Genomic DNA, 13,611 nt, shown 5'->3' with positions numbered 1-13,611 from the left:
ATCTGATGCGACAACAAGCGACCACACCTCTTCTCTGTACATTCACAATCTGGACAGAGGAACAGAGCATGTTCACATGCATAGACATACATAAACTGACAGGTATGTAAATAGTCTACAGTGCTCCCATTGCCTGTTCACAGGCTTGGAGTAGGACACACAGGTATAACCCCCCATATCCACATTACATGGGGGAGGCGTTCCTCTCGTCAGAAAGGGCTGACTGCAAGTCAATCTAGGGGATCGGCTGAAAATAATACAGCTGAGTGGGAATCCTATTTTAAGTAGATCTGTTTCAAGATGGAAAAAGGTGGAGGGTGTGTGTGTACTTGCACACTCTTAGCTTTGTGTGTGTGTGTGTGTACTGTGTTTGCGTTGGTGTAAACCAGAGGAGGCTGGTGGGAGGAGCTATAGGAGGGCAGGCTCATTGTAATAGCTGGAATGGAATTCATGGAATGGTACCAAACACATGGAAACAACATGTTTGACTCCGTTCCATTAACTCCGTTCCAGCCATTACAAAGAGCCCATCCTCCTATTGCTCCTCCCACCAGCCTCCTCTAGTGTAAACAAGCACGTCTATAATTGTAAGACTATATGAGTCGTGTAGCACCCAGTTTAGGACAGCTGAACTTCTGTCCAGTAAGTGATACAGCAATCTCTATTCTTCATCATAATTTCTGTTCTGAATAGTAAATACTACCAATCTCTAAATATACTTCAGAAATGACACATCTAAATCCCACAATATACCCTTATTCTTTATGCATCCACCAATATTGCTCACGTTGTGTGTAATGATGTTCTTTTAACATTCCTGTTCATAGTTTGTATCTATCTAATGTGTTGACATCCAGTTCTGTTATGGGGAGCTGAATCGGCCCCGGGTGCATAGTTTTGTGTAAGCAGACCACACATTACAATCGCAGTAGATGACTGGCACGGTCACCCGCTGAAGCCAGCCAATCAGCTCCACGCTAAACAGGAAGTATTGTCTGAGGCTGGGCAGCCTAAGGGGGTGGGGTCTATCGCCCTGCACGTGACACTGCCGACAGTGGCCTGAAAGAATACCATCACAACTACTAGCGACCTACTAGTACTACTAGTCAGTGACAATGAGGTGGGTTTTTCAAGTTTAGAATCCAGTCTATTGGTAAAACCCTTAAAGTTTTTTTTTTGACAGTACATGTTGAATGTGTACAATAGCTGTTCATACTGTAGCTCATGCTATCGGTGCATACATGTTCGCTAATCATGTCTTCCCTACTGTATGCATAGATTGGGATTGCCCATTCATACTCTAGTGAAGGAGTAGATGTGTCATCTTATTTACATATTGTAAAACGTTAACGGAAAGAGGCTGCAAGCACTGGATGAAACAAGCAGAGGATTCTGAAGGGGGGTTGTAGGGGTATTGTAGGCCAATAGAACAAGATATTCAATGATATCCTGGCTTTCTTAGAACGGACGGCTATTTCACAGAACGAAGCACGGCCATTAACATATTGGCTCTTAAGAAGACATATGATGAGAGATGGGGAGAGGTTCGTTCGATGACATGGTCACCCACAGTTTCTTAAAGATGGCCAGAAGGGTTTCTGCAACAAATGTTTACTTACACAGTAACGTTTCACAGAGTGCAAAAATGACCATTAGCAAGAAAAGAGGGTATAAAACAAAAGAAACATCTACAACAGCACCAATGACGCAGTGCTCTTGAACAAGGTTGCACTTCCTGTGCCCAATGGCCCTTGAAGAGACCAAACGCCAAAATTAAACAAAAGAAAACATCCTATAAGTCACTTTTTTTCTTTGAAAGCCTGGTGTGCGCTTTAAGAAGGGCCAACCAAAGTGCCCCCTCCTTGGATTTCAATGCCTGAAAAAGGTCTCATTTTATGAGTACAGTACTTCAAAACAAATTCTGCGCATTTCAGCGTGAATAAAGCATAGTATTCAAATCACATTCGGATTGGTGAACTGAGAGGGGCGTGTCTGCCTCCGTTGGTTGTGTCCCGACCAATAGAAGCTGGGAAAGTTGGGCGACTGTTGATTGAAATATTACACACATGATTATGACGGGTTTGGGGTAAACCCAAGAGTGAAACCAAAGACAGAGTAAGCCTATCACCATATCTATGCGTACAGCAATGTATCTGAATAACCTACGAACCCCACAAGAAGCTGAGAGGTCTACCGGATATCGCAAAAGCATTTATATTAAAAGTTGAAGGCTACAAACTGAAGACTAACTCATGATAAAACTTGTATATGCGGTTAAAAATGAGATATTTCCATGTGTCTTAACCCCTACTGTGAAAAAGTGTGTGTTTCTGCGTGAGTATTGGAAAAAGTGTGTGTTTTCGACAGCATATGGTATTTTGGAGCTGTATCAGCTTGGTGGGGGGATTTGATGGGTGAAGAAGGGGTGGTGGGGTTGGTGTGAGTGGGACGTCAAAACCAGCAGACACGGTGAAGCCCCTGAACCAGGGTGCCAGAACTAGAACCACTGGTGCAAAATGGACCAGAGCAGAACCTGGCTCCTAGGTCAGCTGGTGGGGCGCCTCCAGCATCTCCATGAGGAACGTGTCGATAGGGGTGTCGCCAATCAGCTTGAAGAAGAACAGGTGCTCCAGGCACTTCAGGCCAATGGAGCGCAGCGCTGGCAGCCGGAGGAGGAGCTTAGCAAACCTGGGGCGATGGGGGCAAACGAATGAGGTCAATCATGGCGGTGACGTGGGAGTAGTGTGTGGATAGGTGCTATAGTATGTCTGTGTGTGCTTCTCTTTTACCTGCCCTGCTGGTCGGGGTATCTCTGTTTACAATAGGACTCCAGCGATGCGTACACCTTCTCCCTCAGCAATTCCACTTCACTGGAACTGGACAGGCCCTTGGCATCTGAACGCAGGAACAAACACCGGCATTATAGTACTGAGAATCATTAACGTGCGATTCTTCCTGACATCATGCTATATCTGGGATGAAATGGCTTATCTTGCCTCAAATCATTATTTGAGCTGAAATCATTACCTGGGTTGAAGAGGATGATGGCTCGGAGGCAGCCTAGCTCGGTCTTGTCCATCTGCATGTCTCTCATCTTACTGACCAGCTCAGTAAGAACCCTACAACCAGGGTCAAGGAGAGGGAGGTGTGACAGAGGGACAATAGAACGGGAGGAGATGGGTTAGCATCTGCTCTAGGGCTCACCACAGCTCCACTCGATGCAGCAGTCAAATAGAGAAATTAACACAAGGGCAGGGGGCTGGGATACAAGTCTAACATCCTCTTTACACATTGTATTTACACAAATAATCTACACATAACCTATAAAATATAGAAATTCCATCCAAGCAATAGCCCAAACCACACTTTTCTTAGTTAAAGACTACGGCACATCGCAATAATGTTGGGTAATGCAATAATTCAGTAAGGACAAAAAGAACACAAAGGGAGGAAAGTAAGCAGCCTGTGTTTTGTCGACGCTGCGCCAGCGACCAGTCGAGCCTGCGCTCCGACAGAAAAGAGGAGAAACAGAACACAACACTCACTGAAACACAAGCGGACAAGATACACACGACCCGCTCTTTTACCTGGGCAAATTACAGCACTTTCTTTGCCAGATTCGCTCATTCTCAACAACTGGGCCAAGATTATTTATTTTGGGGTGGCGTTATTTGTTTTGTTTGTGTTTGCTGTTGATAGGGGTAAGGTGGGTGTGTAGTGAGGTCATTACCTGTCAAATATGGCCCCAACCTCTGCATTGTGCGTACTCTCCCTGTGTATGCAATTACAATGGGTTATTACAATGTTATTACATAGTTGCATTGTTATTACATTGTCCCCCTGCGTTGGTTTGGGCCCAGAGGAACAGGTACACCACCGGTCAAAAGTTTTAGAACACCTACTCATTCAAGGGTTTTTCTTTATTTTTACTATTTTTCACATTGTAGAATAATAGTGAAGACATCAAAACTATTACATAACACATATGGAATCATGTAGTAACCAAAAAAGTGTTAAACAAATCAAAATATATTTCAAATAGCCACCCTTTGCCTTGATGACAGCTTTGCACACGCTTGGCATTCTCTCAACCAGCTTCATGAGGTAGTCACCTGGAATGCATTTCAATTAACAGGTGTGCCTTCTTAAAAGTTAATTTGTGGAATTTCTTTCCTTTTTAATGTGTTTGAGCCAATCACTTGTGTTGTGACAAGGTAGGGAAGGTATACAGAAGATAGCCCTATTTGGTAAAAGACCAAGTCCATATTATAGCAAGAACAGCTTAAATAAGCAAAGAGAAACGACAGTCCATCATTACTTTAAGACATGGTCAGTCAATACGGAAAATGTCAATAACTTTGAAAGTTTCTTCAAGTGCAGTCGCAAAAACCATCAAGCGCTATGATGAAACTGGCTCTCATGAGGACCGCCACAGGAATGGAAGACCCAGAGATACCTCTGCTGCAGAGGATAAGTTGTTTAGAGTTACCAGCCTCAGAAATTGCAGCCCAAATAAATGCTTCACAGAGTTCAAGTAACAGACACATCTCAACATCAACTGTTCAGAGGAGACTGTGTGAATCAGGCCTTCATGGTCAAATTGCTGCAAACAAACCACTAATAAAGGACACCAATAATAAGAAGAGACTTGCTTGGGCCAAGAAACACGAGCAATGGACAAATTGGAGATTTTTGGTTCCAACTGCTGTGTCTTTGTGAGACGCGGTGTGGGTTAATGGATGATCTCCGCATGTGTATTTCCCACCGTAAAGCATGGAGGAGGAGGTGTTATGGTGTGGGGGTGCTTTGCTGGTGACACCGTCTGTGATTTATTTAGAATTCAAGGCACACTTAACCAGCATGGCTATCACAGCATTCTGCAGTGATATGCCATCTCATCTGGGTTGGGCTTAGTGAGACTATCATTTGTTTTTCAACAGGACAATGACCCAACACACCTCTAGGCTGTGTAAGGGCTATTTTACCAAGACGGAGAGTGATGGAGTGCTGCATCAGATGACCTGGCCTCCACAATCCCCCGACCTCAACCAAATTGAGATGGTTTGGGATGAGTCGGACCGCAGAGTGAAGGAAAAGCAAGCATATGTGGGAACACTTATTTGGTTACTACATGATTCCATATGTGTTATTTCATAGTTTTGATGTCTTCACTGTTATTCTACAATGTAGAAAATAGTAAAAATAAAGAAAAACCCTTGAATGAGTAGGTGTTCGAAAACTTTTGACCGGTAGTGTAGGTTAGACTCTGCAGTGCATTTTGGTGCCCAGTTCCACTTCTGGGAGTAACAGGCTACAGGCTCTTGTTGATGGAGACTTGGCCCGATGAAAAGGATTTAGATAGCAATAAAACTACAGGAAGTAAAGCTTGAGGAATGACAAAAATACAAAGATATGACAATGTAACACAGCAATAAATAGATCTGAGACGTATGAGCACAGACAAGATCTAGAGGAGAAAACGTTCATATTGGGTCAGATTGAAATAGGGCAAATAGTTATATGCAGTATTACTGTAGTGTTTTAGGCATAATTCCCTGTACATTCGATAATTATCATATACAACTTCCTGGGTAAGTATGCATCATTTAAACAATTCTAAATGTAACTGGTTTATCCAAATCAGCACAAAAGGATTATGGGTATTAGCATGAGCCAATGACAGTAGAGCAGAAGCATAAACAAATAGAGGAGCGAAATAAATAGTCATTAATAAAAGGAACAATGCAGTAATATGATCAGGGCAGTTTAATCATGTTAATCAAATCGATTTGGCATAAATCATAAATGAATGCAAAGAAAATAATATTTTATGAAACAAACAAAAAACAGACGCAAGGATAAAAAAATGAGAATTGAGAAATGTCAACAAAAATAATAAAAAACACATTCACTGGACCACATTTACGCAAGGATGTCTAGATTGAGATGAATCTGAAACAAAAGCCTGCAACCGGTTAATCCAAGATATGCTTAAATTCCTGTGGGAATTGGGAGTTTATGAACTATTCATAACAATGTAATTACTGTGTAATAAACAATTAATTCACACAATGTGATGTGGCGACCCTATTGAGTTGGGGTGGGCACGCCTGTTCCTTGAGAGCTGCGATGAGCGCAGGATTTTACTCAAGACAGATGCCATTCCACTTGATTAAAAGCTATTTTACGCTACTGAATAAAATACTGACATATGCCAATGTAAAATGGAATAGATGAGTGTGTGGCTGTGTTTGGGGTGGGGAGGAGTGGTTATCATAGTGAAGCATTAGTCCCCAGCGTCCTGGCACGCTGTGTCATTCTAGAGGCAGACTAAGCAGTAAAGGCTCAGCCAGCCAGAGACGCAGCCAGCAGAACCCTGGGAAAAAAGTGCAAAGTTCTCCATTCTCCCTTCAATCAGGAAAATTATTCAGCTCATTTCAACAAATCATCTGGACTCCAAAGAGAAATGGCCATTTCATGAATAGTAACTGTAATAGGCATAATTGGCCACCATTTCAATGCTTCAATGGATGACTAGGACTGAAAATTATGTTCTACAAACACATGTATGGTAAAGTGTATATGACGACATGTATGATAAAACAAAATAAACTGCCATTACTTAACTAGACATTAAGTGTTTATTGAAAACTGAGCTTAAAACCAATGCAGAATGCTTAATCATTCAGAGGCCCCTTTTTTTCCAATCTTTCTCCCTGTTGTTTATGACCTTCTCTTTGAAAATGAACATGCAAAAGGTTGTTTCTATGTGCTTCACCGAGGTTCATCGCACGTGTGTGTGTGCCTGTTACCTGTCGAAGATGGCTCCTACGCCGGCACTGTGGGCGCTGTTCCTGTGCACATGCAGGCCGGTGGCCAGTAGGATGCCATCCTTTACGCTGATGGAGCGGTGAGAGAAGGAGGCAATCAGCAGCTCGTTCCAACCTGGAGAGAGGAGAGACCGGGTCATACGTGTATTTGTATTTATTAAGGATCCCCATTAGCTGCTGCCAAGGCAGCAGCTACTCTTCCTGGGGTCCAGCAACATTAAGGCAGTTATTTACAATTTCAAATATTACATGACATTGCATTTCATAACACTTTTCACAACACATTAGGTGTGTGCCCTCAGGCCACTACTCTACTACCACATATCTACAAACCAAAATCCATGTGTACGTGTGTGCATAGTGCGTATGTTATCATTTGTGTATGCGTGTCTCTGTGCCTGTCTCTTCACAGTCCCCGCTGTTCCATAAGGTGCATTTATATCTGTTTTTTAAATCTGATTCTACTGCTGGCATGAGTTACTTGATGTGGAAATGAGTTCCATGTAGCCATGGCTCTATGTACTACTGTACGCCTCCCATAGTCTGTTCTGGACTTGGGGATTGTGAAGAGACCTCTGGTGGCATGTCTTGTGGGGTCTGCATGGGTGTCCAAGCTGTGTGCTAGTAGTTTAAACAGACAGCTCGGTACATTCAGCATGTCAACACTTCTTACAAAAACAAGTAGTGATGAAGTCAATCTCTCCTCTACTTTGAGCCATGAGAGACTGACATGCATATTATTATTGTTAGCTCTCTGTGTACATTTAAGGGCCAGCCGCGCTGCCCTGTTCTGAGCCATTGTAAATTTCCTAAGTCCCTCTTTGTGGCACCTGACAACATGACTGGACAGTAGTCCAGGTGCGACAAAACTAGGGCCTGTAGGACCTGCAGAGGTGGGACCAAGTCACTATTATTCCAGTAACAAGCAAGTCTTAAGTCACAAGGTCAGAGTCTCAAGTCGAGTCCCAAGTAGAACGGGTGTCACGGATCCCCCCCCGGTACTGCTGGTCATTCTGTTCACCAGTTCCGGAGGTCTACGTCACCGGCTTTCTAGGCGTCACTGACATGGATCATTACCACCAACTCCGGACTGTCTTGTCTCATTACGCACACCTTGTTCCCATTCCCCCCTGATTAGTATGTGTATATATGTGCCCTCTGTTCCCTATTGTCCTTGTCGATTATAGTCCCATGTCCGTTGGTCTCGTGAGTACCTTGTATAGTGCTCTTGTTGTTTACGTTTCGCGTCCCGTGTATTGTGTAGAGGTTACACCTCGCTCTTTGTTTGGGTTACATCCCTTTTGAATATATATGCGTGTTTGTGTTGGGTGGCGTAAATAAAAACCCTAAAACGCATTTCCTGCGCCTGTTTTCAAATCATTATACAACGTGACAGAATAATCAACCCATAAAAATGGAGACAGCGGAAAAGGCAGAGCTGGCGACCATCGTAGAGACAGTCCAGCATCACGAGGACTGTCTCTCCAGACTCGGCAGCGCCATGGACAGCGTGCTGGCAACCATCCTGCGGTTGGAGGGGAAAGTGCAGTCCCTCCAGTCTCCAGCACTGGTTCCGGCACCAGCCCCCACACCACCACTAACTGCCTCCGTTCCATCTGAGCCGGTCCGTGGAATACCCCTGTCCCTCCCGGAGTGCTTTGACGGCGTGCCAGCGAGATGCAAGGGATTCTTTCTGCAATGCGACCTGTACCTCGCTCGCTATGCCAAGGCTGTCTCCAGGAAAGACAGGGTTGCCACAGTCATCTTGGCACTGACCGGACGGGCCCTGGACTGGGGTGCCGCGCTTCACCCTCCTCTTCCGCTCTGTGTTTGATCATCCTGTGGAGGTTCGAGAGGGGGGTGAGCGTCTACTCCGACTACGCCAGGGATCTAGGACCGCCTCGGAGTTCGCCCTGGAGTTCCGGACCATCGCGGCCTCCACTGGATGGAACGAGTCGGCTCTGGTCACCGTGTTCCGCAGCGGACTGCAGGATGAGGTACAGATGGAGTTAGCCTGCCGTGATGACAACCTGTCACTCGACCAGCTCATCAGCATGGCGATCCGGTTGGAGAACCTCCTGCAGTCCGGACAAAGAGCTGCGCGGAATCCGGAGCCCATGGCTACACCTGCTCCGTGGCCAGAGCCGATGGAGGTGTGCTCTGCACGTTTGCCCGAGGCAGAACGTAGGAGGAGGAGGAATCTGGGCCTCTGCTCCTATGGGGTCATTTCTCCCCAACCTGCCCTCTATACACTAATTGGCGAGGAGGTGACAAGCCAGGGAATTCCCCTGCTCCAACACAGGCAGAGGAGAGGCAGGAAAAGGAGACTCCCATCATCCCTCCATTCCGTATCATCGCGCCAATGGTGTGGGACGTGGACGCCGACATAGGGCAGGCCTTGCGAAAGGAACCCGCACCTGCACAGTGCCAGGAGAATTGCGCCTACGTGCCCACATGTGTGCGGGACCACCTCCTTTCCTGAGCGCACACGGCGCCTGTGTCGGGTCATCCTGGGATAGGCTGTACCATCGCCTGCCTGACTGAGAAGTACTGGTGGCCCACCTTGGCTAGGGACGTCCGGGTTTACCTCTCTTCCTGCTCCAACTGTGCCCAGTCTAAGACACCCAGACACCTCCCTTATGGAAAGCTCCTTCCCCTGCCGGTTCCACAATGACCCTGGTCTCACCTCTCAATGGACTTTGTCACTGACCTTCCCCCCCTCCCAGGGGAATATCACCGTTCTCGCCGTTGTGGACTGGTTTTCCAAAGCTTGTCGCCTCCTTCCTCTGCCTGGGCTCTTGTTGGCAATGCAAACCGCAGAGGCTCTTTATACGCACGTCTTCCGGCACTACGGGATCCCGGAGGACATTGTGTCAGACCGTGGTCCTCAGTTCACCTCACACATATGGAAAGCGTTCATGGAATGCCTGGGGGTCACGGTCAGTCTCACCTCCGGGTACCGTCCTCAAGCTAGTGGGCAGGTTCCTGAGGTGTTACTGTCAGGGCCGGCCGGGGGAGTGGGCGGATTTTCTACCTTGGGCTGAGCACGCACAGAATTCCCTCTGTCACTCCTCCACTAACCTCACTCCTTTCCAGTGTGTGTTGGGGTATCAGCCCAGGGCCTGGCACCTTGGCATCCGAGCCAGACTGAGGCTCCTGCAGTGGACGAGTGGTTTCGGAGCGCTGAGGAGATCTGGAACGCTGTGCACACTCGTCTGCAGCGGGCCGTGCATCAGCACAAGGAACAGGCCAACCTCCACCGCAGTGAGAAGCCAGTCACGGATCCCCCCGGTACTGCTGCTCATTCCGTTAACCAGTTCCGGAGGTCTGTGTCACCGGCTTTCTAGGCGTCACTGACATGGATCATTACCACCAACCCCGGACTGTCTTGTCTCATTACGCACACCTGGTTCCCATTCCTCCCTGATTAGTATGTGTATATATGTGCCCTCTGTTCCCCATTGTCCTTGTCGATTATTGTCCCATATTCGTTGGTCTAGTGAGTACCGTGTATAGTGGTTTTGATGTTTACGGGTCTCGTCCTGTGTATTGTGTAGAGGTTACACCTCGCTCTTTGTTTGGGTTACATCCTTTTTGTGTGTGTGTGTGTGTATATATATATATATATATATATATATATATATATATATATATATATATATATATATATATATATATATATATATAATAAAGGGAACACTTAAACAACACATCCTAGATCTGAATGAATGAAATCATCTTATTAAATACTTTTTTCTTTACATAGTTGAATGTGCTGACAACAAAATCACACAAAAATTATCAATGGAAATCAAATTTATCAACCCATGGAGGTCTGGATTTGGAGTCACCCTCAAAATTAAAGTGGAAAACTACACTACAGGCTGATCCAACTTTGATGTAATGTCCTTAAAACAAGTCAAAATGAGGCTCAGTAGTGTGTGTGGCCTCCACGTGCCTGTATGACCTCCCTACAACGCCTGGGCATGCTCCTGATGAGGTGGCGGATGGTCTCCTGAGGGATCTCCTCCCAGACCTGGACTAAAGCATCCGGCAATTCCTGGACAGTCTGTGGTGCAACGTGGCGTTGGTGGATGGAGCGAGACATGCTGTCCCAGATGTGCTCAATTGGATTCAGGTCTGGGGAACGGGCGGGCCAGTTCATAGCATCAATGCCTTCCTCTTGCAGGAACTGCTGACACACTCCAGCCACATGAGGTCTAGCATTGTCTTGCATTAGGAGGAACCCAGGGCCAACCGCACCAGCATATGATCTCACAAGGGGTCTGAGGATCTCATCTCGGTACCTAATGGCAGTCAGGCTACCTCTGGCGAGCACATGGAGGGCTGTGCGGTCCCCCAAAGAAATGCCACCCCACACCATGACTGACCCACCGCCAAACCGGTCATGCTGGAGGATGTTGCAGGCAGCAGAACGTTCTCCATGGCGTCTCCAGACTCTGTCACGTCTGTCACATGAGCTCAGTGTGAACCTGCTTTCATCTGTGAAGAGCACAGGGCGCCAGTGGCGAATTTGCCAATCTTGGTGTTCTCTGGCAAATGCCAAACGTCCTGCACGGTGTTGGGCTGTAAGCACAACCCCCACCTGTGGACGTCGGGCCCTCATACCACCCTCATGGAGTCTGTTTCTGACCGTTTGAGCAGACACATGCACATTTGTGGCCTGCTGGAGGTCATTTTGCAGGGCTCTGGCAGTGCTCCTCCTGCTCCTCCTTGCACAAAGGCGGAGGTAGCGGTCCTGCTGCTGGGTTGTTGCCCTCCCACGGCCTCCTCCACGTCTCCTGATGTACTGGCCTGTCTCCTGGTAGCGCCTCCATGCTCTGGACACTACGCTGACAGACACAGCAAACCTTCTTGCCACAGCTCGCATTGATGTGCCATCCTGGATGAGCTGCACTACCTGAGCCACTTGTGTGGGTTGTAGACTCCGTCTCATGCTACCACTAGAGTGAAAGCACCGCCAGCATTCAAAAGTGACCAAAACATCAGCCAGGAAGCATAGGAACTGAGAAGTGGTCTGTGGTCACCACCTGCAGAACCACTTCTTTATTGGGGGTGTCTTGCTAATTGCCTATAATTTCCACCTGTTGTCTATTCCATTTGCACAACAGCATGTGAAATGTATTGTCAATCAGTGTTGCTTCCTAAGTGGACAGTTTGATTTCACAGAAGTGTGATTGACTTGGAGTTACATTGGGTTGTTTAAGTGTTCCCTTTATTTTTTGAGCAGTGTATATACAGTGGGGGAAAAAAGTATTTAGTCAGCCACCAATTGTGCAAGTTCTCCCACTTAAAAAGATGAGAGAGGCTTGTAATTTTCATCATAGGTGCACGTCAACTATGACAGACAAAATGAGGAAAAAAAATCCAGAAAATCACATTGTAGGATTTTTAATGAATTTATTTGCAAATTATGGTGGAAAATAAGTATTTGGTCAATAACAAAAGTTTCTCAATACTTTGTTATATACCCTTTGTTGGAAATGACACAGGTCAAACGTTTTCTGTAAGTCTTCACAAGGTTTTCACACACTGTTGCTGGTATTTTGGCCCATTCCTCCATGCAGATCTCCTCTAGAGCAGTGATGTTTTGGGGCTGTCGCTGGGCAACACAGACTTTCAATTCCCTCCAAAGATTTTCTATGGGATTGAGATCTGGAGACTGGCTAGGCCACTCCAGGACCTTGAAATGCTTCTTACGAAGCCACTCCTTCGTTGCCCGGGCGGTGTGTTTGGGATCATTGTCATGCTGAAAGACCCAGCCACGTTTCATCTTCAATGCCCTTGCTGATGGAAGGAGGTTTTCAGTCAAAATCTCACGATACATGGCCCCATTCATTCTTTCCTTTACACGGATCAGTCGTCCTGGTCCCTTTGCAGAAAAACAGCCCCAAAGCATGATGTTTCCACCCCCATGCTTCACAGTAGGTATGGTGTTCTTTGGATGCAACTCAGCATTCTTTGTCCTCCAAACACGACGAGTTGAGTTTTTACCAAAAAGTTATATTTTGGTTTCATCTGACCATATGACATTCTCCCAATCCTCTTCTGGATCATCCAAATGCACTCTAGCAAACTTCAGACGGGCCTGGACATGTACTGGCTTAAGCAGGGGGACACGTCTGGCACTGCAGGATTTGAGTCCCTGGCGGCGTAATGTGTTACTGATGGTAGGCTTTGTTACTTTGGTCCCAGCTCTCTGCAGGTCATTCACTAGGTCCCACTGTGTGGTTCTGAGATTTTTGCTCACCGTTCTTGTGATCATTTTGACCCCACGGGGTGAGATCTTGCGTGGAGCCCCAGATCGAGGGAGATTATCAGTGGTCTTGTATGTCTTCCATTTCCTAATAATTGCTCCCACAGTTGATTTCTTCAAACCAAGCTGCTTACCTATTGCAGATTCAGTCTTCCCAGCCTGGTGCAGGTCTAAAATTTTGTTTCTGGTGTCCTTTGACAGCTCTTTGGTCCAGGCCATAGTGGAGTTTGGAGTGTGACTGTTTGAGGTTGTGGACAGGTGTCTTTTATACTGATAACAAGTTCAAACATGTGCCATTAATACAGGTAACGAGTGGAGGACAGAGGAGCCTCTTAAAGAAGAAGTTACAGGTCTGTGAGAGCCAGAAATCTTGCTTGTTTGTAGGTGACCAAATACTTATTTTCCACCATAATTTACAAATAAATTCATTAAAAATCCTACAATGTGATTTTCTGGATTTTTTTCTTCTCATTTTGTCTGTCATAGTTGACATAGTATGACGAA

The 13,611-nt window shown here is 46.1% G+C and overlaps 1 protein-coding gene across 11 annotated transcripts in view; it reads right to left on the bottom strand.

The window, feature by feature from the left end:
* Window positions 1–494: 494 nt before the first annotated feature.
* Window positions 495–13,611, bottom strand: part of LOC121571585 (retinoic acid receptor RXR-beta-A) — a 34,696-nt gene continuing 21,579 nt past the window's right edge. For 7 of the 11 annotated variants that reach the window (XM_045217427.1, XM_041883118.2, XM_045217429.1 and 4 more), the window contains 5 exons: window positions 6,813–6,945; window positions 3,731–3,772; window positions 3,028–3,119; window positions 2,790–2,895; window positions 495–2,688 (listed from right to left, as the gene is read on the bottom strand). In XM_045217427.1, the coding sequence (XP_045073362.1) occupies window positions 2,541–2,688; window positions 2,790–2,895; window positions 3,028–3,119; window positions 3,731–3,772; window positions 6,813–6,945 (521 nt within the window). In that variant the 3' untranslated portion in view covers window positions 495–2,540. The remainder of the gene's footprint in view (window positions 2,689–2,789; window positions 2,896–3,027; window positions 3,120–3,730; window positions 3,773–6,812; window positions 6,946–13,611) is intronic. The other 4 variants (XM_045217430.1, XM_045217431.1, XM_045217433.1 and 1 more) reach the window with 1 other exon arrangement.

Source organism: Coregonus clupeaformis, unplaced genomic scaffold, assembly GCF_020615455.1.
Source record: "Coregonus clupeaformis isolate EN_2021a unplaced genomic scaffold, ASM2061545v1 scaf1055, whole genome shotgun sequence".
NCBI classification, from domain to species: Eukaryota; Metazoa; Chordata; class Actinopteri; order Salmoniformes; family Salmonidae; genus Coregonus; species Coregonus clupeaformis.
The sequence above is the reverse complement of the archived record's forward strand: the minus strand, read 5'-3'. Positions and strand labels throughout refer to the sequence as shown.